We start from the raw sequence: 24,083 nt of genomic DNA, 5'->3' as shown, positions 1-24,083 counted from the left end.
ACATGCAACTGCGATCCTGCTGGGCCACCAGAAACAGCGTCGCAGAATATCCAGCGTCCGACATGTGCCTGGATGGCTGGAGAGGGACGAGGAATGGCCCCTAGAGTGCCTCAGAGTGTACAGCTGCCAACATGTCTCAGCCAGAGCAGGCTCATGCTGTAGGGCCTGGTAGATCTGGTTCACAATGTCCCAGATGATCGGGGCAAGGACCTGGGAGGATAGAATGATGGTCTGTTTCAGCTGGGTCAAAGTGTTGTGACAGGACTTCTAGCCATAATGTTCTTGGAGCCGGTTGGTAGGAGATGAAGTTGAATTTCATGAAGAAGAGGACCCAGCAAGCCTGAGTTGGCGAGTCTGCTGAATGGAATAAGGTTTTGGAAGTCAATCCAGATCAGGAAGTGTTCAGTGTTTCCCAACAGCCATCGTCTCCATTTCTCCAAGGACCATTTCAGGGCGAGTGGAGTCAAACTCACAGGAGGAGGCAGCAGAAGTGTGTGTCATCTCATTCAATCCACTCTGGGAGGGAATGGCCCCAGTATCTATGTCAGATGTGTCCGCCTCTACCACGAAAGGTCCGGAAGGGTTCGGATGGCGGAGAATGGGAGCGGTGGTGAAGTGTCTCTTGATCTCCTCGAAAGCATGGTCCTTGGCAGTAGACCTGGTTATATGTGAGGTAGGTTCTTATGTTTGGTGACAATAAAACACACACATATACACAGTATACAACTACTATATAGGCATCCAAAACATGGTCCCATTCAGGCCTAAAGAATTAATCGCTGTAGAAGATTTCCTACTCCTGTGGGATAATGCCTTTCTCTGATGGAGGGTAGGGATCACTCTACTTGACAGGTGAGATTTGTCCCTGTGAAACAATGTCAGGTTCTGGGGCCTTCTCCATGGTAGTTGTAGGAGTTGACTCAGGGACTGCAGGAAGTGGTTTTGACAGTTCTGGACATATTGTCATCCCGAACAGTGAATGGCAAGCTGTTCGATCTTTGTATGTGTACTACCTTGTTGCATGTTCTGCAAGTTCCTCATCTAAATCTGCGTTGTTCTGGTACATGGAGCTTAGAAAATCAGAGGGCTATGGGTAACCTTAGGTAATTTCTAAAGTAAGTGCATGTTCGGCACAGCATTGTGGGCCAAAGGGCCTGTATAGTGCTTTAGGTTTTCTATGTTTCTATGTGAGCCCCTGCCACAATGGTAACACAATTTATTGGTCCAGGAAGACCTCTGTCTAGACACTACAACTTTGTTTATGCTCACTTTAATTCCTGACTGCAATTCAATTGCGTCTCTATCTGCTGTTTCCATCGATGCAGCGATTTCAACTGGTCTTTTAAATGGAAGTTGTGCTCAGTTTGGAGCTATTTTTGAATATTTTCTTGTAAGATTCCACAAACTAAACAATCTCACAGAGCATCAGTAGCCTATCATTGAACTGACAAAGTACTTGCTTATTCAGCCACATGCTGAAACCGACTCTTCTTCCTTTTGATTCTGTTTATGAAAAATAAAGCATTCTGCAATCAACAATGGTTTCAGTTCTAAACATTCTTGAATTACTCCAGGTTATCAGCAAACCACATTTCGATTAGTTTGGTTGGAGCTGTCAAACTTTAAGCAAACTGCATGCTCTTCCACCTACTGCACTCAGCAAAACTAGCACTTGTTTATCGTCAGCCATTCGACTTTTAAAATGTCACCAGCCATTTCTGCTTTTTTAAAATTTATTATTATCTCCTGGTACTCCCTGTTTATGAACCCGTGAATTCGTCCCTTATCTGCCGTGTTATTAACTCGACTATCTAGCTGTGCTTTAACAGGTACGTAGTCATCTCAGGTTCATTTAGAACTTCCTCGTCACCACTGTTATGTTTTGTAACTCCAGAACATAAAAACTAATTGAAGGAAAAACATGGAACCAGGAGATGCATGTTCACGTACAGCATGGCAGCTTCATGACATATGACATTCACATACTTTACATACAGTATAGCCCATAATTATTTATTCAAATAACAAAGAATGCTTACAATATTACTCAAATATTAAATATACAACATAGGTGACTTGATGAGGGAGGTGAGAGGAGCAAGTGATTTAGCTGTAGTTTCAGACGGATTGATGGTAGCTGTTTGAAAGAGTGTGGTTGGGACCGTTCAGTGACAGCGGGCACTTTCTCTGGGCTGAATAAACAAGTATACTGCTTTGGATACTTTTGTGGGGGACGACCTCCTGGGTGAATGCCACGGCAACCGGGGTACAGGCACTGAGCATGGGTCCGTAGTGCAGACGGGAAAGAGAGAGAAGGGAGCGGTAGTGATAGGGGACTTGATAGTAAGGAGATAGTAACTTGACAGGAGATTCTGTGGACGTGAACAGGACACCTGAATAGTATATTGCCTCCCAGGTGCCAGAGTCAGGGATATCTCAGATCATGTCCACAATATTTGGGGGGGGGGGGGCGGGGAGCAGCTGAATGTCTTGGTACATATTGGTACCAATGACATAGGAAGGAAAAGCAACAAGATCCTGAAAGGAGAATTTAGAGAGCTAGGCAGAAAGTTGAAAAGGACCTCCCAGGTAGTAATTTCTGCCTGTGCCATGCGCCAGTGAGGGTAGAAACATGATGATTTTACAGATAAATGTGTGGCTGAGAAGCTGGTTCTTGGATAATTGGGATCTCTTCTAGGGGAGGTATGACCTGTTCAAAAGTGATGGGTTGCACCTGAACCCGAGGGGGACCAATATTCTCGTGCGCAGGTTTGTTTGAGCTGTTGGGGAGGGTTTAAACTAACTTGGCAGGGGGGTGTGAACTGGAGTGAAGGAACTCAGGAAAGGACGGATGGTAAAAAAGTAGATAACGTGCAGTCAGATTGTCAGAAAGGGCAGGCAGATGATGAGACTTCGTTGGCTGTGTATCAAATCATTAGGGATACAGAATCAGAAAGGATAGCAAATACGGTGCTCAAGATTTTGTATCTAAGTACGCATAGTATAAGAAATAAGGTGGATGATCTTGTTGCAATACTACAGATTGCCAGGTATAATGTTGTGGCCATCACTGAATTGTGGCTGAAGGATGGTTCTAGTTGGGAGCTGCATGTCCAGTGTTACACGTTATATTGGAGAGATAGGAAGGAAGGGGGTGGTGTGGCTCTACTGGTAAAGAATGGCATCAAATCAGTAGAAAGATGTGACATAGGATGGGAAGATCTGAATCCTCATGGGTTGAGTTAAGAAACTGCAAGGGTAAAAGGACATTGATGGCAGTTACATACAGGCCTCCTAATGGTGGCAGGGAGGTGGATCACAGATTACACCAGGAAATAGAAAAGGCGAGCCAAAGGGTCAATGCTATGGTAGTCATGGGAGATTTTAACATGCAGGTCGATTGGGAAAATCAGATTGGTAATGGATCTCAAGAGAGTTAGTTTGTTGAATGCCTAAGAGACGGCTTTTTAGAGCAGTTTGTCGTTGAGCCTACTAGCGGATCAACTATACTGGATTGGGTGTTATGTAATTAACTGGAGGCGATTAGGGAGCTTAAGGTAAAAGAACCCTTACGAACCAGTGATTACAATATGATTGTGTTCAAATTGAAATTTGATAGGAAAAAAGTAAAGTCTGATGTAGCAGTGTTTCAGTGGAGTAAGGGAAATTACAGTGGTATGAGAGAGGAGTTGGCCAAAGTAAATTGGAAGGAGTTGCTGGCAGGGATGACAGCAGAGCAACAATGGTGTGCGTTTCTGGGAAGAATGAGGAAGGTACAGGATGTGTGTATTCCAATAATGAAGGAATACTCAAATGGTAAAATAGCAAAACCATGGCTGACAAGGTAAGTCAAAGCAATTGTAAAAGCAAAAGAAAGGACATACAACAAAGCAAAAATTAGTGGGAAGATAGAGGATTGGGAAGCTTTTAAAAACCTACAGAGAGCAACTAAAAATCATTAGAAGGGAAAAGATGAAATATGAAAGCAAACTAGCAAATAATATAAAAGTGGATAGTATAAGTTTTTTCAAGTATGTTAAAAACAAAAGAGAAATAAGAGTGGATGTAGGACTGCTAGAAAACGAGGCAGGAGAAATAATAATGGGGGACAAGGAGATGGCAGATGAACTAAATGAGTATTTTGCGTCAGTCTTCACTGTGGAAGACACTAGCAGTATGCCTGATGTTGTAGTGTGTGAAGCAAGAGAAGTGGGTGTAGTTACTGTTATAAGAGAGAAGGTGCTCAAAAGGCTGAAAGGCATAAAGGTACAGTCACCAAATTAGAGGAAGGATATTAATAAGGTTGAAAGAGTGCAGAGGAGGTTTACAAGGATGTTGGTGGGACTTGAGAAATAGAGTTACAGAGAAAGGTTGAATAGGTTAGGACTTTACTCCCTGGAGCGTAGAAGAATGAGGGGAAATTTGATAGAGGTAGATAAAATTATGATGGGTATAGATAGAGTGAATGCAAGCAGGCTTTTTCCACTGAGGCTAGGGAAGAGGACATGGGTGAAGGGGGAAAAGTTTAAAGGGAACATTGGGGGGGGAGGCTTCTTCACACAGAGAGTGGTGGGAGTGTGGAATGAACTGCCAGATGAAGTGGTAAATGCGGGTTCACTTTGAACATTTAAGAAAAACTTGGACAGGTACATGGATGAGAGGTGTATGGAGGGATATGGTCCATGTGCAGGTCAGTGGGACTAGGCAGAAAAATGGTTCAGCACAGCCAAGAAGGGCCAAAAGGCCTTTTTCTGTGCTGTAATGTTCTATGGTTCTATAAGTCACCTGGACCAGAGGAAATGCACCTTAGGGTTCTGAAAGAGGTGGCGGTAGAGGTTGTGGAGGCATTGGAGGTAATGATCTTTCAAAAATCATTGGACTCTCGCATGGTGCCAGAGGACTGGAAAATTGCAAATGTCACTCCACTCTTTAAGAAAAGAGGAAGGCAGCAGAAAGGAAATTATAGACCAGTTAGCCTGACTTCAGTTGTTGGGAAGATATTGGAGTCAATTGTTAAAGATGAGGTTATGGAGTACTTGGTGACACAGGACAAGATAGGATAAAGTAAGCATGGTTTTCTTAAGGGAATATCTTGCATGACAAACCTGTTGGAATTCTTTGAGGAGATTACAAGTAGGATAGATAAAGGGGATGCAGTGGATGTTGTATATTTGGATTTTCAGAAGGCCTTTGACAAGGTGCCACACATGAGGCTGCTTACCATGTTAAAAGCCCATGGGATTAGAGGAAAGTTACTAACATGGTTAGAGCATTGACTGATTGGTAGGAGGCAGCAAGTGGGAATAAAAGGATCCTTTTCTGGTTGGCTGCCAGTGACTAGTAGTGTTCTGCAGGGGTCAGTATTGGGACCACTTCTTTTTATGCTGTATATAAATGATTTAGATGATGGAATAGATGGCTTTGTAGCCAAGCTTGCAGATGATACGAAGATTGGTGGAGGGGCAGGTAGTATTGAGGAAACAGATAGGATGCAGAAGGAATTAGACAGGTTAGGAGAATGGGCAAGAAAATGGCAAATGAAATACAATGTTGGAAAATGCATGGTCATGAACTTTGGTAGTAGAAATAAATGTGTGGACTATTTTCTAAATGGCGAGAAAATCCAGGAATCTGAGATGCAGAGGGACTTGGGAGTCCTTGTGCAGAACACCCTGAAGGTTAACTTGCAGGTTGAATCAGTGGTGAGCAGGGCAAATGCCATGTTAGCATTCATTTCAAGAGGTATAGAATATAAGAGCAAGGATGTGATGCTAGGGCTATATTAGGCATGGTTTTGGGCCCCTCATCCTAGAAAAGATGTGCTGGCATTGGAGAGGGTCCAGAGGAGGTTCGCAAGGATGATTCCAGGAATGAAAGGGTTATCATATGAAGAACATTTGATGGCACAGGGCCTGTACTCGCTGGAATTCAGAAGATGAGGGGCGATCTCATTGAAACATTTCGAATGTTGAAGGGCCTCAACAGAGTAGATGTGGAAAGGATGTTTCTCATGGCGGGAGTGTCTAGGACAAGAGGGCACAGCCTCAGGATAGAGGGACACCTTTTCAAAACAGAGATGTAGAGAAATTTCTTTAGCCAATGGATGCTGAATTTGTGGAAATTATTGCCACATGCAGTTGTGGAAGCCAGATCATTGGGTGTATTTAAAGCACAGATTGATAGGTTTTTGTTTGGACATGGCATCAAAGGTTACGGGGAGAAGGCCGAGAACTGCCGTTGAGGAGATTAAAAAAAATCAGCCATGATTGAATGGCGGAGCAGACTCGATGGGCCAGATGGCCTAATTCTGCTCCTATGTCTTACGGAAAGGACGTAACCCAGGAAGAAAATGATTTGAGCATGGAACTGGCATTTTTCTAACTTGCGGTACAGTTGGTTTTCAAGGAGATGCTGAAGGACTGAAGGGTCGTGACAGATGTGGTCTTGGGGATCCTTGGAGAAGATGTCATCGAGGTAGATGAGTATGTATCTCTGTAGCATGTCTTGGAGGAATTCATTAATGAATGTTTGGAAAACAACTGGACGGTTGGAATGTCTGAATGACGTCACCAGGTATTCGTAGTACCCAGTGGATGTTATAAATAATGCCTTCCACTCGTCCCTCAGCAGATGTGTGTGGGGGGTGGGGGAATGTGTTCCATGGTATATGCTCCATAGATCCAGTTAGGTGAAGAACTGGGTCCTGGGAACTACAAGAGTGTTTTGAACAAGCTAAACTCAAGGGGAGAGGGTAACAGTTCTTAATAGTGACTTTGTTGAGTTTACAGTCATCACTACAGGGAAGGTTGCCTGCTGCGTCAGAATCCACCAGCATCTCCTGTGCATGTAGAGCCTTCAAGGTGTGGAGGAGGACAGAGAGAGTGAGTCAGACCATGGTGATTGAATGAGGGGCTGGGGGAGAAGTTACCAGATAGAAAGCCTGATGGTGCCATTTCCCAGACACAGGGCATTAGATGAGTTGGCGGTCGGCTGCTCTGTAATAGTGCACAGGTTGTTTCTCCACCAACACTCACTCTTGAGGCATTAGGGAGTTCTGCCTAGATTCTGCAGCCATTGCCAAAGATGGTCCTGCAGCCTGAAATGGTTCTGGGAATGGAACTGGGAGTCTAGTTGGTGATCTGGAGGGTTATTCCTTAAGTATGGAGGGTAGAGTGATGATGCTTTCAAGGACGGTGGGCATTTCCTGGGTAGATACCTTGTCTTCCAAGCATTCTGAAAGGCCGTGTTGGTAATGGGCTCTGCTGCAAGGGTCCTGAATTTCATGGTGTAATACAGGACTGAGTGTAAGCCTTGATGCAGGTAAAGTATCGGATCCACTGTCCCTCTTCCACCTCCCAGATTGTTGAATCTCAGCAGTGAAATCTTATCTGTTGCAAATGGGATCTTGTTGTCCCAGGTCAGAGCTTGCCCAGTGAAAAGAGATGATGGAAGCAATCTTGGACCATAATTGTGGAGAAGGCTGGGGCTCAAAATGCAAGGCACATTGGGGCAGGATGTTGCAGCGTCGGTTTGGGGTTCCATCGAAGCCCTCAGGCACTCCAGCCCTCCAGGGGTCTGAGGAAGGAGGCAGACTGGCGCAGGCTTGCTGAATTGAGGCTGAGAGTTGGTTGAGAGTGGCAAGCAAATGGTCAGTGGTTTCCTGCTGCTTCTGGATTTGTGTTCATGCCATCGGACGAGTTGCCTTAGGCAAGCACATTCTACTGGGTGAATCACTGGTTCACTCATCCCGTCAGAAAATGCAGATGCGGTTTGACTGGAAAGCAAAGCAGCAGAGATGATTCGATGGTGAGTGATAACTTTAATAACTTGGCAAATGGGGTCTTATTGTTTTAGTTAGCTGCAGCTCAGGTTAGTGTTTGCCCAACAACAACAAACAACAAGCAGCCACAAAACAAGAGACAGGCAACAGGAAAACTAAAGGCTAAGAGCAACTGGTTGAGTCCTGCTGGTTCGATGAGTAAACAAAGGGCTGTGGATTTGAGCTGGGTTTAAATAGGCTGCAGGTAAGGAGTTGTAAACGAGTGACAGGTGATTCCTGTTTGCTTCCTCACTTTAGGTCGCATCTGGAAATTACAGTTGGTGGACAATTTCCCTCCACGTCGCTCTGACATTTTGGGAAATCATGAACTCGGCAGGTTACAGCAGTGGCTTGCCTTTGCCTTCTGCCGGGTGAGCTTAAAGAGATCACCCCCTCTTGCAGTGGATGCCAGGACGTCTGAGTCTCCTGTCATGATCTTAGCGCTCCACAACACCTGTTGGGTCTGCCTTCTTGACCGTTGGACCATTAATCTGTCTCCTTCGCTCAATCTACCACGGCCAGACTTCACACGCTGGGATAGGCAGATCCGCTACCTCACCGAGGGTCGAAGACCCATCGGCTACCCTCACCTGGTTTGGCCCGTCTGCCGAGACGGTTTACCAGGGTGTGGCTGCTGTGCGTGCTACAGCTACTTGGAGCCACAGGTGAGAGCTGAGTGCCAGGTGGGGACCAAAGGTGGACGAGCTGTCCTGAAAAAGGACACGCAGGCCACCCACCAGAGGTGCTACCCCTCCCTAGACACCCTGTTAGTTGGGTGAAAACTGGGTAGGTCTGATAGATATCCAAATGGTGTTCTTCTAAGCAAAATTCTGAAAATTTAAAATAACTTCCTAAGATTTCGTACTTTGTATTATGCATGTACTTTCATTTTTGCCGGTCTTTAGGACTGCTGCTGCTTCTTGCTTCCACCCCACTTTTGAGTGAAGTCTGCACATATGTGAATTTTTTGAATTCCTTTTACATTCACACCAACTACCACATGGAACTGAGAGAGTGAGGTTTGGGCCCAGTGGCAAGAAGGTCCAAGACAACTGGAGATCAGGCGAATTTATGGAAGTCTCCACAGTCCAAATTATGTAAAACATTTAAGAAGGAAACAGAGACCTTTCTCGATGCAAAGGCACAGAGGAATATGATGAGTGTTGGAATGTGGTATTGAAATGGATAATCAGTCTTGATCATATTGAATACTAAGTAGGCATGAGGGACTGAGGGGTTTATGTATTTCTATAACCCTACCACCAAATTCCAATGGGAACACTGGATACAGGGCTTAGCATCCCAGCTGCAGCACTGAAGACTGGTGCTCCATCCAAGAGCAAGGGCATCATTGCAGGAATTCCTTTGGGCATTGGGCTGTTAAGCCACGGATAAGCAGTTTCATCAACAACCTTCCTTCCTAAGGTCAAACGCGTGACCTCTACCATCAAAAAAAGACAAGGGCAGCAGGTGCAGGAGAGCACTACCAACTGCAGATGCCCTTCCAAGTCCCATACCCTCCTGACTTACAAATACCACCGGTGCCAATGATAAACACTTTTTTTTTCCTGCAGTTAGTTGCCTGGAGCATTTAAAACCACAAAATAAAAACAATGAAAAACATTTAAGATGGCAGTTATTATATTTAAGACTGGACAGCCAATATTGAAATTATATCATGACATTTGAAATTATGTTTACATAAAGAGATATAATTAGGGAATGACCATATGTTTAAAAACAGCTGAAGGCCACAGTGTATTGATCACCTTTTAGATACTGTAGCGGGAAGGATTTAAAATGGGTTTCAAAGCTGGTAATCTATTTGACCTACAGCTAAAAGTCACTAAGTGTTCTCTATTTCATCAGTACACGCAGTATCACTTCAGTATAGCTCTGAAGCCGGTCTGAATTTCAAGCTGTGCTACCTTGTTTAGTGAGGTTTTAAGTTTGAAGTAAATTTATTGTCAAAACATTCTCTATATGTCACCAAATACTACTTCGAGTTTCACTTTCTTGCAGGCATTCACAGTAGAACATAGAAATACAATAAAATCAAACTATACACACAAAGACCAACAAACAACATGCAAAAGAAGGCAAACTGTGCAAATAAAAATAATAATATAAATAAGTAGGTAAATAATATTGTGTTGCAGAGTCAGTCTGAAAGTGAGTCTGTAGGTTGTGGAATCTGTTTAGAGTTGAAATATAGAACATAGAAAACCTACAGCACAATACAGGCCCTTCGGCCCATAATACTGCGCCTAGGGTTACCCATAGCCCTCTATTTTCCTAAGTTCCATATACCTATCCAGGAGTCTCTTAAAAGACCCTATCGTATCCGCCTCCACCACTGTTGCTGACAGCCCATTCCACACACTCACCACTCTATGCGTAAAAAAACTTACCCCTGACATCCCCTCTGCACCCCTTCTTCTAAGCACCTTAAAATTGCCCTCTCGTGTTAGCCACTTCAGCCCTGGGTAAAAAAGCCTCTGACTATTCACATGATCAATGCCTCTCATCATCTTAAACACCTCTATCAGGTCACCTTTCATCCTCCATCACTCCAAGGAAAAAAGGTCAAGTTCACTCAACCTGTTTTCATAAGGCATGCTCCCCAATCCAGACAACATCCTTGTAAATCTTCTCTGCACCCTTTTTATGGTTTCCACATCCTTCCTGTAGTGAGGCGACCAGAACTGAGCACAGTACTCCAAGTGGGGTCTGACCAGGGTCCTATATAGCGGTAACATTACCTCTCAGCTCTTAAACTCAAACCTATGATTGATGAAGGCCAATGCACTGTATGACTTCTTAACTGCAGAGTCAACCTGTGCAGCAGCTTTGAGTTTCCTATGGACTCGGACCCCAAGATCCCTCTGATCCTCCACATTGCCAAGAGCCTTACTATTAATACTATACTCTGCCACCACATTTGACCCACCAAAATTTGAACCACCGCATACTTACCTGGGTTGAACTCCATCTGCCACTTCTCAGCCCAGTTTTGCTTCCTATTGATGTCCCTCTGTAACCTCTGACAGCCCTCCAAACTATCCACAACACTCCCAACATTTATGTAATCAGCAAATTTACTAACCTATCCCTCCACTTCCTCATCCAGGTCATTTATAAAAATCATGAAGAGAAGGGGGTCGCAGAACAGAACCCTGAGGCACCCCACTGGCGCTTGAACTCCATGCAGAATATGACCCATCTACAACCACTCTTTGCCTTCTGTGGGCAAGCCAGTTGTGGATCCAAAAAGCAATGTCCCCTTGGATCCCATGCCTCCTTACTTTCTCAATAAGCCTTGCATGGGGGTACCTTATCAAATACCTTGCTGAAATCCATATACATTACATCTACTGCTCTTCCTTCATCAATGTGTTTAGTCACATCCTCAAAAACTTCAATCATGCTTGTAAGGCACGACCTGCCTTTCACAAAGCCATGCTAACTATTCCTAATCATATTATGGCTCTCCAAATGTTCATAAATCCTACCTCTCAGGATCTTCTCCATCAACTTACCAAACACTGAAGTAAAACACCCTGGTCTATGATTTCCTAGTGTTACGAATGTGCCACAGCTCTGAGGGTGCGGGGTAGCCCCCTCCTTTGTGAGAATTGCAAGATCACTATTAAGTCAGTTCAGGGGACACAGGAAATGAGTTAAAGACATGCAGAATCCACAAAAGGGTTGGAATGTGTCCTGGCCTCCGAAAGGCGGACCCATTGATACCGGCTATTGTCTCTTGGAGACGGACTTGTGTATTGCATCCTGTATGATGCAATCAAAGCCCCAGGCAATGAACCAAGGAGGAGATTGGTGGAGGGATTGCATCATCCCAACCTGATTGACACCTGAGACCCTGTGAGTCAGGATAAAAAGAGGGTCTGACAGACCCTCAGACGCACCAGAAGAAATGCTAACGATCCCGTAATAGCGAAAGCCGGTGGAAGGCCACGTGCGTCCGCTTCCATTTGCCCGGAATTGGTGGCCTTTGCCACGGAAAAACGTTTTTTAGCTAACAACGGGGAACTCAACTCCCAACGACTCTCGAAGGATTGACATCATAAACAGAATGGGCAAGTTTTAACCCGTCTCTCTCTCCAACCAAAGGTTGCAGCCTACAGCTTGACTGAACTAAACTGACTTTTATATTTCCATCGGACAATACATTATCCCCTAGACAACGATAGAGCTATTTCTTATTGATTATTATTATACCAGCGCTTTTAGATTTAGTATTGACGACGTATATTATCTGTGTGTTTGCATTGATATTATTTTTGTGTATTTCTATCAATAAATACTGTTAAAAATAGTACCATCAGACTTCAACGGACATCTCTATCTTTGCTGGTAAGTGACCCAGTTACGGGGTACGTAACACTAGGCTATCACTACCCTCTTTCTTGAATAAAGGAACAACATCTGCAACCCTCCAATCCTCTGGAACCTCTCCTGCCCCATTGATGCAAAGATCATTGCCAGAGGCTCAGTAATCTCCTCCCTCACCTCGCACTGTAGTCTGAGGTATATCTCATCCGGTCCCGGTGACTTATCCAACTTGATGCTTTCCAAAAGCTTCAGCACATCCTCTTTCTTAATGTCTATACGTTCAAGCTTTTCAATACGCTGTAAGTCATCCCTACAATCACCAAGGTCCTTTTCCATAGTGAATACTGAAGCAAAGTATTCATTAAGTACTTCCGCTATCTCCTCCGGTTCCATACACACTTCCACTGTCATACTTGATTGGTCCTATTCTCTCACGTCTTACCCTCTTGCTCTTAACATACTGATAGAATGTCTTGGGGTTTTCCTTAATTCTGCTCACCAAGGCCTTCTCATGGTCCATTCAGGCTCTCCCAATTTCATTCTTAAGCTCCTTCCTGCTAGCTCTATAATTTTCTAGATCTCTATCATTACCTTTATTTGAATCTTCTGTAACCTTTTTCTTGACTAGATTTTCAACAGCCTTTGTATATCATGGTTCCTGTACCTTACCACCCTTTCCCTGTCTCATTGGAACATTCCTATGCAGAACTCCATGCAATTATCCACATTTCTGCTGTACATTTCCCTGAGAACATCTGCTCCCAGTTTATGCTTCCAAGTTCCTGCCTGATAGATTCTTATTTCCCCTTACTCCAATTAAACACTTTCCTAACTTATCTGTTCCTACCCCTCTCCATTGCTATGGTAAAAGAGATAGAATTGTGATTACTGTCCAGGTTCGTTTCCCAATACCAGATCAAGTACAGCCCCTCCTCTTGTAGGCTTATCTACATATTGTGTCAAGAAACCTTCCTGAGCACACCTAACAAACTCCACCCCATCTAAACCCCTTGCTCTAGGTAAATGCCAATCAATATTTGGGAAATTTAAATCACCCACCATGATAACCCTTTCCAGAATCTGTCTCCCTATCTGTTCCTCGATGTCCCCTTTACTATTCGGTGGTCTATAAAAAACACCCAGAAGAGTTACTGACCCCCTTCCTGTTCCTAACATCCGCCCATAGAGACTTTGTAGACAATTCCTCCATGACTTCCTCCTTTTCTGCAGCTGTGACACTATCTCTGATCAATAGTGCCACGCCCCACCTCTTTTGCCTCCCTCCCTGTCCTTTCTGAAACATCTAAAGCCTGGCATTCTAAGTAACCATTCCTGTCCCTGAGCCATCCAAGTCTCTGTAATGGCCACAACATCATAGCTCCAAGTGCTGATCCACGTTCTAAGCTCATCCACTGTGTTCATAATACTCTTTGCATTAAAATAGACACATCTTAAACCATAAGTCTGAGCGTATCCTTTCTCTATCACTTGCCTATCCTCCCCCTCACACTGTCGACAAACTTTCTTGATTTGGAAGCCAACCACCCCTTCCTCCGTCTCTTCAGTTTGGTTCCCACCCCCAGCATTTCTAGTTTAATCTCTCCCCAATAGCCTTAGCAAACCTCCCTGCCAGGATATTGGTCCCCCTTGGCTTCAAGTGAAACGCATCCTTGAGGTGAGTGAAGTTATCGATGCTGGTTCAGGAACCTAATGATTGAGGGATAATAACCTAGTGGTGAGGGAGCTGATGGTCCTGCATCTCCTTCCCGATTGTAGCAGCAAGAAGAGAACAAAGCCTGGATGGTGAGGGTCCTTGATGATGGATACTGCTTTCTTGTGGCAGCACTCCTTATAAATGCACTCAATAGTGGGGAGGGCATTTCCTGTGGTGGACTGGGTTCTATCGCCACTTCTTATAGACTTTTACATTCCAGGGCATTGGAGTTTCCAAAGCAGGCTGTGATGCAACCGGTCAGGACACTCTCCACCATGCATCAACAGAAGCTTGCCAAAGTTTTATATAACATGTTGGGTCTGTGCAAGCTTCTTAGAAAGTAGTGTCACAGTCATGCCTTCAATGTAAGTTGTCCTGGCATTTGCATATTGGGCCCCGGACAGATCCTCTGATATGATAAGACCAAGGAGTTTAAAGACCCTCTCCACCTCCAGTTCCCTAATGAGGACATCAGGTACCTTCCTCCTCCAGTCAATGATCAACTCTTTGGTTTTGCTGACACAGCTTGAGAGGTGGTTGTTGTGGCACCATTCAGCCAGATTTTCAGCCACTCTCCCATTTGCTGATTCATCACCACCTTTGATTCAACAAACAGTGGTGTTTTCAGCACATTTAAATGTGTCATTGGAGCTGTACCTAGCCACAGTCATGGGTATAAAGTGAGTAGTTTGCCTTGAGTTGAGTATGTCCTCAAATTACAGAGAGGTAAGACATTCTTCTCCGCAGAATGTGAAACGTGACCACTGAACTACTGGCTCTAAATACCTCTGTGCTTTTCATGTGGTATTGTGTGTCCGTGAACAGCTTGTAGTGTATGGGAAAACAAATGCTATTTCACAATGTTAAGAATTAAGGGCAATGACGTGGTTTGCAGGTAATGAAGAAATGTGATAAAAGTTAATATTTTCTCTCCGTTGTTTACCAGTCAAGAGGTATAGTTCTACGCAGTTTGTGAAGTTTGAATAAAAACAGAACAGTTTTTTTTAGCAGATAGCTAATCTGACCAGGTTTGTTTATAGAGACATTCAAAGTGGAAAAAAACAGTAATATTACAGGCTTTAACCAAGTTCCCAGAGAAGAAAGAATGAAAGGAATGGTTAATAATTACTAGGGAGTGGAGATTAAGAAACTATGATTATGTTGAAATATATTAATTGAAATATTGAAAAACATGCACGGGGTAACCATGAGTGAATAATCTTAATTGTTTCACCTTGTGCCATATAACAATCACAGCACGGAAACAGGCCATTCCGGCCCTCCAAAATTTTGCCAACCAAAATTAAGTAGGAATTCAAGTACAGACAAGAACTAAAGAGGTTTTGGGGGTGGGTGAGGTAATGGACAAACTGAGGCAGTGGACAAGAACATGGGAAATGGAATTTCCTCAGGCATTTCCTCAGGCATTCTCCTCAGGCATTGTCCAATGACTCAGCATTCCCAGCATTCTTTGTTTTGAACACAGCATCTTATGTGGTCTTTTGCTTTTCATTACAATACCTTTGGAAAGCAGCCCGTGTCCAAGTGCGATGATGGAAACCGAGCTGTCTGCCATGCAAGGGTAATTGCTGCCAATATGATGTCCCTGATCTTTGTTGCTGTTCGAAACTCGTCAAGCTGGGGTTGTGAAAGCTGGTTAATGGTTTTCTAGCAGCTCTCTTATGGACATGGGGACATCATCTTTGGAGAAGCAGCAGACTGGCAAAACCAGGTGGAAGACATGCAACAGGAAAATGCATGATTGATTGGTCAATGTTGTTTACGCTTCACCGTGCTTGGGTGAAGAAATACGTTAGTAATGGATTTTATTTGGGTACTGTGGTTTAGTGCAAGCTGTGCTAATAAAAAAATGGAGGCTTGAGAGGCTGTTCCTGTACGCCAGTGATCTCAGGAGGATTGCTGTGCACTCAATCTTTTTTTTCCCATAATCTGAGGCAATGTTTCCGTCCTGTGGACTTTTGATTGCAGGAGGCCTTTGTTGTGCTGTGTCTATTGGTGATATACTTGTACCTAAAGCCGCCTCTTTATCAGCAATCAACTGTTGATGTCAGGTGCAGGCATGTTCCCCTCAGAATTAGAGCTCAGAGGTTTTGGGGGAAAAGTGAAACATTTAAGGGGGATCTGAGGGGGATCTTCTTCACTCAGAATGTGACGGGAGTGTGGAATGAGCCGCCAGCAGAAATGGTAGATACCGGTTGAATGGTAACCTTTAAAAGAAGATTGGATAGGAACATGGATGAGAAGTATGGAGGGCTATGGTCCTGTTGCAGGTAGATGGGACCAGGCAGAGAACCTGACCGACATGGACCAGATGTGCCATAGGGCCTGTCCTGTGCTGTAGTGCTCTACAATTATGACAACGAAACACACCAAAACAACATGAACACATTCTGTACAATTTCACCCTTTAATTGTGAAACAATTTTATCTCAAGATTTTACATCTTAAACTCATGCTCAGAACTTCATTTTATATTAATAATGCAACTTCCAATAAATATTTAAATTGAAGAGCAATCTTAAAGATGTAGATTAATTTCTATATCCAAATTTCTTTAACAGATTGCTATTGGATTGTACAAATCAGGTATGCCTGCTGCAGTAAATTCCATTATTTACGCCATCTAGACAAACGTTAACTGAACACACCAGACATTCAAGCGTTAGGACTTGACACGGAGGCAGAATAATAATCCCCAGAGGATACAGTTGCAGGGGACATCTCGAGCTGATCCCAGCAAGTCCTTCCAAACTCAATTATCTGTATTTCACACTGTCATTTAGAGTTAACTCTTGGTGCTCTTTCACTGGGAAAGAATTTAGTTTAATAATCTGAGTGCATACAAGACGCTAGATACTTTTTAAACTAGTAAAGGTGGGAGGAATGTGTTATGGGGCAAGTTCAATTTTTAACTGTGAACTTGGGGGAGTGAGAATGACACAATATTCCTTGAAAGGATAAAGCATCAATATTCATTATTTTAAAACAAAACACAATATTCTAATTGCAATTCATTTTAGGATACATTAATTCATGTCTATACACTAAGTTGTTCATTGTACAATTTAAAATAAATAAACATAAAATTGTTGCTAGATTTAAAAGGAAATACATTCACAAATTATGCTTAGTGCAGTCTTTAAAGGATATGTGCAAAAGTTATTTTAGGATGCTATACTCAAGCACCCAGTTTTATACACAAAAATAAAAGAGGAGATTCATTTAAAAACAAAGCTTACTTTGTTTCAACCCAGCAGAATTAAGGTAGTTTGCTTTTTGAATTACTGTAAATACCACAGTAAAATGTAATCATCAGGAAGTGTCCATAGAGAGAAAACAATCTTAATTTTTCACATCAAAATTGACTCAGAGTCAGGATTATTATCACTGATGTATGACATGGAATTTGTTATTTTTTTGGCAGCGGTACAATGCTGAGACATGAAATTCTATAATTACCAAAAAAAAAAGTGCAATAAAAGAGGAATAATGAGGTAGTGTTCACGGGCTCTCTGATAGTGGAAGGGAAGAAACTGTTCTTAAATCATTGAGTATGGGTGTTCAGGCCCCTGAAGGTAGTAACCAGAAGAGGCACTGTCCCAGATGGTGAAGGTGCTTAATGATGGATGATACCTTCTTGAGGCAGCACCTCGTGAACATGATCTCATTGGTGGGGGGAAGTGTGTCTGTGATGGAGCTGGCTGAGTTTACAACTCGCTGCAGCCACTTGTGCACTGGAGGTTTCGTACCAGGTTGTGATGCAACTAGTCCACGTACATCTATAGAAAGAGTCTTTGATGATGTACTAAATCTCCTCAAACTCCTAACAAAGTAGACCCATGGCATGCCTTGTTTGTGATTGTGTTGATGTGTTGGACTCAGGGCAGATTCTCTGAGATGTTGACACCCAGGAACTTGAAGCTGCTCACCCTTTCCACTGCTAACCACTGAAAAGAATGTAGAGATGAGCTAGCTTTAAGTCACAGCGAGGAAAGAAAGATAGAGAGGCAAAAAAATGTCACTGATAAAGTGAAAGGACAGGATGGGTTAAAGAACAAAAGAAATAATGGAGCAAGGCAAAAGAATGTGATATAGAAAGCAGCGGAGGTATAAAAGGGAACAGTAGGATCCTTCTCTGAAATTGTTAATCTCCGCAGTAAAAGAGGTGGCAGTTTATGAAATTCTCTCCTTGAAATCATGCTGCAATTGAATGGAACCGTGTAGCAGATCAAATACATCAATATCAGAAATACAACCGGGGAGAAAGAATATTTCAGTTGAAAGCTACTTCAATTCTGATATTACTGATGTAATTTTAACTTTCTTTCATAAATGCAAGCTAATTTGCTTACGTTTTCTGCATTTCAAGTTTACAGCACCTAAATTTTAAAAAATGATCAGTAACAGTAATTGCCAGTTGGAACGAGAGTGGATTGGTCATTGTAAGACAGAAGTCATGTCAGTGGACTAATTAGAAGTTTTCCACCTTAATCTAACTTGTGTAGATAAGGCATTCTGATCAGCAGGTATTCAATTATAAATCGCACAAGTATGTTGACATTTCACCTGGCAAGTGTTTGAAGCCCTGGAGGACAGGGGTGAGAATAAAGCACAAGTATTGCATTTTATGCTTGCATGAGAAGATGCCGTGGGAAGGGGAGGTGAGTTGCTGATGACTGCGAATGGAACCAGGTATCAAAAATGGAATGGACCTGTAGTAATTTGAAACCATGGGAAGCCATCTTAGGAGCTGGCATTATGCTGAAGGAGTCAGGAAAGGCAGAAAGCAATTTGTTGAATGTGGGGGTTAGTGAAGTTGGTCAAGGCAAACCTCTGAAATGCAGGAAGGGAGGAAAGGATGAAGGCACTTCTGTGAAAGACAGAACTGACAGGAACAAAGGCTCTGCTAACTATGAAGGAAGGAATACTGGCTCAACAGTTTCAATCTTGAGTTCTGCTCCAGACATTTACACCTCCACTAGACTCAATTCTTGGTTTATGCCTTGCACCGTCATCCGTTCTATCGTTTAAGCGCTTCTGCTTTACATTCCATCATAAACCTCTCCTATTGTTCATTCGTCCTCTTCCCCCTTTTCTTAGTAACTTAGAATTGATTTTTTCCCTTACTTTTTGTGACTTTGGTCATAAACCTTAATTCTCTCACCACAGATGCTGCCTGATTTAGGTGAATATTAAAGCATTTTCTGTTGCTATTTCAGATTTTTGGCCCTAATGGTATTTTGCTTTTGCAACACTGTAAATTATACCACAGAAAATTAGAATTTACAAATGTTTCTGACCATGCTGCATCTATTCAGAATGACAATGACTGCATACTACCATCTACTGGAAAGAAAAAGTATACATTAGCATCTATTAGCATAACTTTTAAGTGAATACATGTCTTTAAGAAGATTTGTTCCTGATTCAACTTTTTTCCTCCGGATGCAGACAGTTATAGCTTTCACAGAATCATTTGGTTGTTTGTAGTAAGCTTTTATATTGGTGGGTAAGGTTATGTACAATGAGAAAGGCCAGTTGTCAATCATCCTTAGCAAGGGCACAAAGGTTGAAGAAAAAATTCCCATGTGCAAGCAGATGTGGAGGCTAACACTGCATTGGAAATGCAAACTAACTGTTTAAAAAAATCTAACAAAGCAAAATCAACTCATTAAACTACTTATTTAGTTATGTGACATGGCCCTGCTAAATACTGGGGTGCAAAGCTGATCCAAACAGTATATATGTTAGTATGGAAGAATTAACACATCTTGTCCAACAGACAGACGGACACAGTCTAGTGTTGCTAAGTTTTCTTCCTAGTTTCCTACTGCCATAAGCAATGGCATATAGCAACCCAATCTGCCAGAATTCCAGACCATTTGCCTATCTACTGGAGCTCAGCAACATTGGGGGACTCATAAGGAAAAGATTTACATGTTGATGTGGGACAACAATCAATTTTTCTGAATAAATCTGCATGGGGATCAAGAAAGGAGTTGATTAGCAGGCCGAAGAGCAGTAAAATACTGGTGCAGAGAGAAGTGAACAGTTTGTGATGGAACAGAACATTCCACCAATAACTGCAGAAGTTGAGAAGTATTGAAAGTTTGCTTCTCTTTGTAACACACAGTCAAATAAAAAGGCATCGAACATTAACTGCAATAGTATTGAAAATTGCACATTGCTTCAAAATTTGTATTCAGTCTTCTCTATATTTGTATAAAACACAAACGCAGGGAATCTGTGATTCTTGCCCAGAAGCGCACAAGACCATCAATTCTTCAGCAGTACTGCTAAGAATTCACTGTGCCCCTTGACGCCAACAGTCAGCAAAAATAAAAGTCTAATAAAGTTCTAATAGGAATGGAAAACTTCCCATCTATCCTCAAGTAATATGACGGAAGATTCAAGTGCAATTTCTCTGCGGGTTCTGTGCCTTCAGACTTACACCGTTGCTATGGTTGAATCTTTGTTGCTGCCTTCTTGACTCAGTCCAACTCGATGAATAGACTCACGGTATTTCTTCTTGCCAAGTTCAATAATACTATCTATTTCCTCAGCAATATCTTCACGATCGCTCTCCTTCATTGCTTGAATGAGATGACGGATGCAGCCTGAGACATTTGCATTGCAACGTGCCCAAGTGAAGAGCATTTCCAGGATTTGCTTATCCAGGTTGTCCCTACAGGAAATTAGGTCATGTTTTGGAAAGACAAGACAAGCACTGGTTTAGAACATAGAAATGGTTTAAATAACATTTCCTTTACAGGCAATGTCTAAGAAAGATGATGTATTAACTTTGTCTGGACTATATAAGCAAAGCACATTGGCTTGCTTCCCCATCATTTTTCAGACCCAGCTTCTCCCACTGAGTGCTGTGCATGTGGGGAGAGGGATGCTGGAGGGCGGAGGACAGTAACTCAAGTTAACAAAGGAACAGATGACTTTTTAGCCACTTCTATGCTCCCTTTGCTGTTGGTTCAGATAGCAAGGGCACTGCCCCAAGTAATTTAGAAGGACTGACGATTAACAGCAAAATAATTAGGAAGTGCAACCCCTTCTAGAAGACTTGTGATTTAATAAATATGCCAACTTATTTTGCCTCCTACTAACTTGAACAAAAAAAAAGCTAAACGTAGCAACTGGAGGAAATAACTCCTACTTATTCTCTTTATCTGAATTTTGTTTTTGAAACTGCTGGAGCCTGGGACTTACAGTCCGTAGTTCGAACGAGTGAGCTAGCGCTCTGCTGTCCCTGAGAAAACTCCAGGAGAGAAATGTGAGCAAGAGCTACCACGAAGAGAAGCTCGCAGACGAGACGAGGGGCCATGATCGACTACACTTCTCGCTGACTAAAGCATCGAGGAAGACTGAAACATCGAGGCAAACGCGGAGCAGGGTGAGGGGTTCTCAGAGAGGCTGCTGGGTTTGAGTCGCTGCCCTCAGAGGGGCCAATGATTCGAGTCACTGCCCTCTTGTTGTTGTTTCACCATGTGGGCGATCAGTTAGTTTCTGTGTGACAGAGCTTGGTGGGGTTTGGAGTTTGTGAGTTTTTGTTTCTTTTCTTTTTGTGCAGGGGGGTATTGATGTCATTCTTTCAACTACTATGGTTTTCTGTATCTTATGGCTATCTGGAGAAGACAGATCTCAGAGTTGTATTCTGCATACATACTTAGATAATAAAATGAAACTTTGAACCTTTGAAATAATTCACCTTTCAAAAGATCGTTTTAATTACAAAAATATCTTCATGATAAAAATATATTCATTGACTTGGTCAAAGTACCATCAATAGTTCCAAAATACCACGGCAAAAACAATGACTATAGTTTCCACAAAATTTCTGGATTCAGGTGATCCTTGAATGTATGGCGGGCAAGCTGACGTCTTGGTAGAGTTGAACGTGCTCAAGGGACTTGAGTTTGATCCTGACCGCATTACATCTGCATTGAATTTACATGTTCATTCCAAGACCCTGTGAATTTCCACTGAATACTCCAGTTTCACTCCAAAGATGTACTGGTAGATTAAATATCTACGGTAAACATCTCCCTCACCTGTTGTTGTATGCTATTCTTTCCAATTCTTTGTAAGGTAAACCGAGATTTATTCCAATATTCTGCCATTCTGGCCCGATTCTTCTAGCAATACTCAGAAGATTAGCTTCAGTCAGGTAGCCCGTTTCTATCCAATAAAATAAGAAATTATTTAGAATTGCAACAAATCAAGAAGTAGGTTGTGTTTGTGTGTACATATGATCTCACAGAATCATCTTTAAACAGCCCAGGCTGGTTTGAACCATCATATCTATGCTAATCATCAATTACCCATTTACCAGCACTTACTCAGTAGCCTGTACAACTATCTGTCCAGATATCTAAATGTTCTGAGTGTACTTGCTTCCACTATCCCCTCAGGGAGTACTTTCCAGATTCCAACCACCCTCTTGGTAAAAAAAATCCTTCTCAAATTTCCTCTGAACCTTTTATGTTATGCTGCTAGTTTCAGACACCTTGCTATGAGAGAAAACAAAAATCTTATTACCACTCATAATTTTGTATTACAAAATCTATCTGATCTTTCAAATCTGCAGTATTTCTACTCACCATTCTAACTCAGAGCCAATAACAGAAAGTACAGTTCAAACACATTTGTGTAATTTTCTAGACTGAGCAGGTTGACTCTATGCCATCAAACAGTAAATCGACATTTTTCAATGCGCCAGGTCAAATACAGGCATTGATACAGCACAGTGGTCATAGTTACTTCAGCATCTGTCTCTGTGGATAGACAGCAACATCAGTAATAGTGCAATTGTGCTGGTAGTTCAAAAACAACAGTGATGGCTTTCAAAGAGCAATCGACCACGCATCTCAAACTACCATCAACTGCTCCTAATAGACAAGACCTTCTGCTTTCTTAAAATGCACAAAAATATGGTACAGCCAGGAGACCCTATCAATGTCAACCTCTAATCAGCCTTCAAGGTTACTTTCCAGAATGTACTTTACAGATCAAGATCTAGTCCCAGGAGTGAATAATTCCTTTTTCCAACTGCATGACGTAGCTCTATAATTCTCTCCAGAGACTAGAAAGTAGAAGAGTACTGCACAAGTACAGACACTTTGGCCCACAATGCTATGCCAAATTAAATCAGTAACCAAATGCCCAACTAAACTAATCCTTTCTGTCCCTTGCATTCCTGCACATTCAAGAGTTTCAAGAATGCCTCTATCATATTTCCCTCTACTGCTATCCATGGCACTGCATTCCATGCACCTACCATATCCTATGTTAAAAAACTTGCCCTGCACATTTTTTTTTAACTTACTTCCTCACTTGAAATACATGCTGTCTGGTATTGAATTGAATTGACTTTATTTTTTATATCCTTCACATTTGTGAGGAGTAAAAATCTTTACATTGCGTCTCCTTCTGAATAGTGTGTACAGTAAGATATATAACAGAACAGTCAACATAGCTTAGAAATACAATTGTGTCAGCGTGAATTAATCAGTCTGATGGCCTGGTGGAAGAAGCTGTCCCGGAGCTTGTTGGTCCTGGCTTTAATGAGACATTATGGTATGAGACATTTCAACACAGGGAGAAAGATGCTGGCTGTTGACACTATCTAAGCCTTTTATAATCTTATAAACCTCTATGAGATCTACCCTCAGTCTGTTACTTAAGAGAAAACAACCCAGGTTTGCCCAACCCTTCCTTAGACCACATGCCCTCTAATTCAGGCAACATCCTGGTAACTGCACTCTCTCTAAAGCCTTGGCATCCTTCCTATAATGGGGTCGCAGAATTAAATGCAATACTGTTGATGTGGCTGAACCAGAATTTTATAAAGCTGTGTAACACCCTGGGAAAGGTTTCACTGCTAACGTAATGGTCTTTCTGTAGAAGCAGTGTTTGGGTTATGGCCGGAGATAACGGGGGCTTTGGAATGTGAGCTGTCCATTGAAGGGAGAGTTTTTTCGTGTTGTCTGCCTGCGACTGAGGTGATCTGGGTCTTTTGTTCGACGGAAGATGGGGAGAGAAGATGACAGAACAGTGAGGTCGTGGACACCCGAAAGACTGGATTTGGACTGGAGCCGGGAGTTGACAAAGCCCGGGGAAATCGATGGAGGACCAGCGGAAGGGAAACCGTGAGCTCCAACTTCTGCA

The 24,083-nt window shown here is 42.6% G+C and overlaps 1 protein-coding gene across 4 annotated transcripts in view; it reads right to left on the bottom strand.

The window, feature by feature from the left end:
* Positions 1-16,295: 16,295 nt before the first annotated feature.
* The window catches only part of pidd1 (p53-induced death domain protein 1), a 67,086-nt gene continuing 59,298 nt past the window's right edge, over positions 16,296-24,083 (bottom strand). For all 4 annotated transcript variants that reach the window (XM_073049232.1, XM_073049235.1, XM_073049233.1 and 1 more), the window contains 2 exons: positions 21,968-22,094; positions 16,296-20,592 (listed from right to left, as the gene is read on the bottom strand). In XM_073049232.1, coding sequence (XP_072905333.1) covers positions 20,355-20,592; positions 21,968-22,094 — 365 coding nt within the window. In that variant the 3' untranslated portion in view covers positions 16,296-20,354. The remainder of the gene's footprint in view (positions 20,593-21,967; positions 22,095-24,083) is intronic.

This window comes from Hemitrygon akajei, chromosome 6 (assembly GCF_048418815.1).
Source record: "Hemitrygon akajei chromosome 6, sHemAka1.3, whole genome shotgun sequence".
Classification (NCBI taxonomy): Eukaryota; Metazoa; Chordata; class Chondrichthyes; order Myliobatiformes; family Dasyatidae; genus Hemitrygon; species Hemitrygon akajei.
The sequence above is the reverse complement of the archived record's forward strand: the minus strand, read 5'-3'. Positions and strand labels throughout refer to the sequence as shown.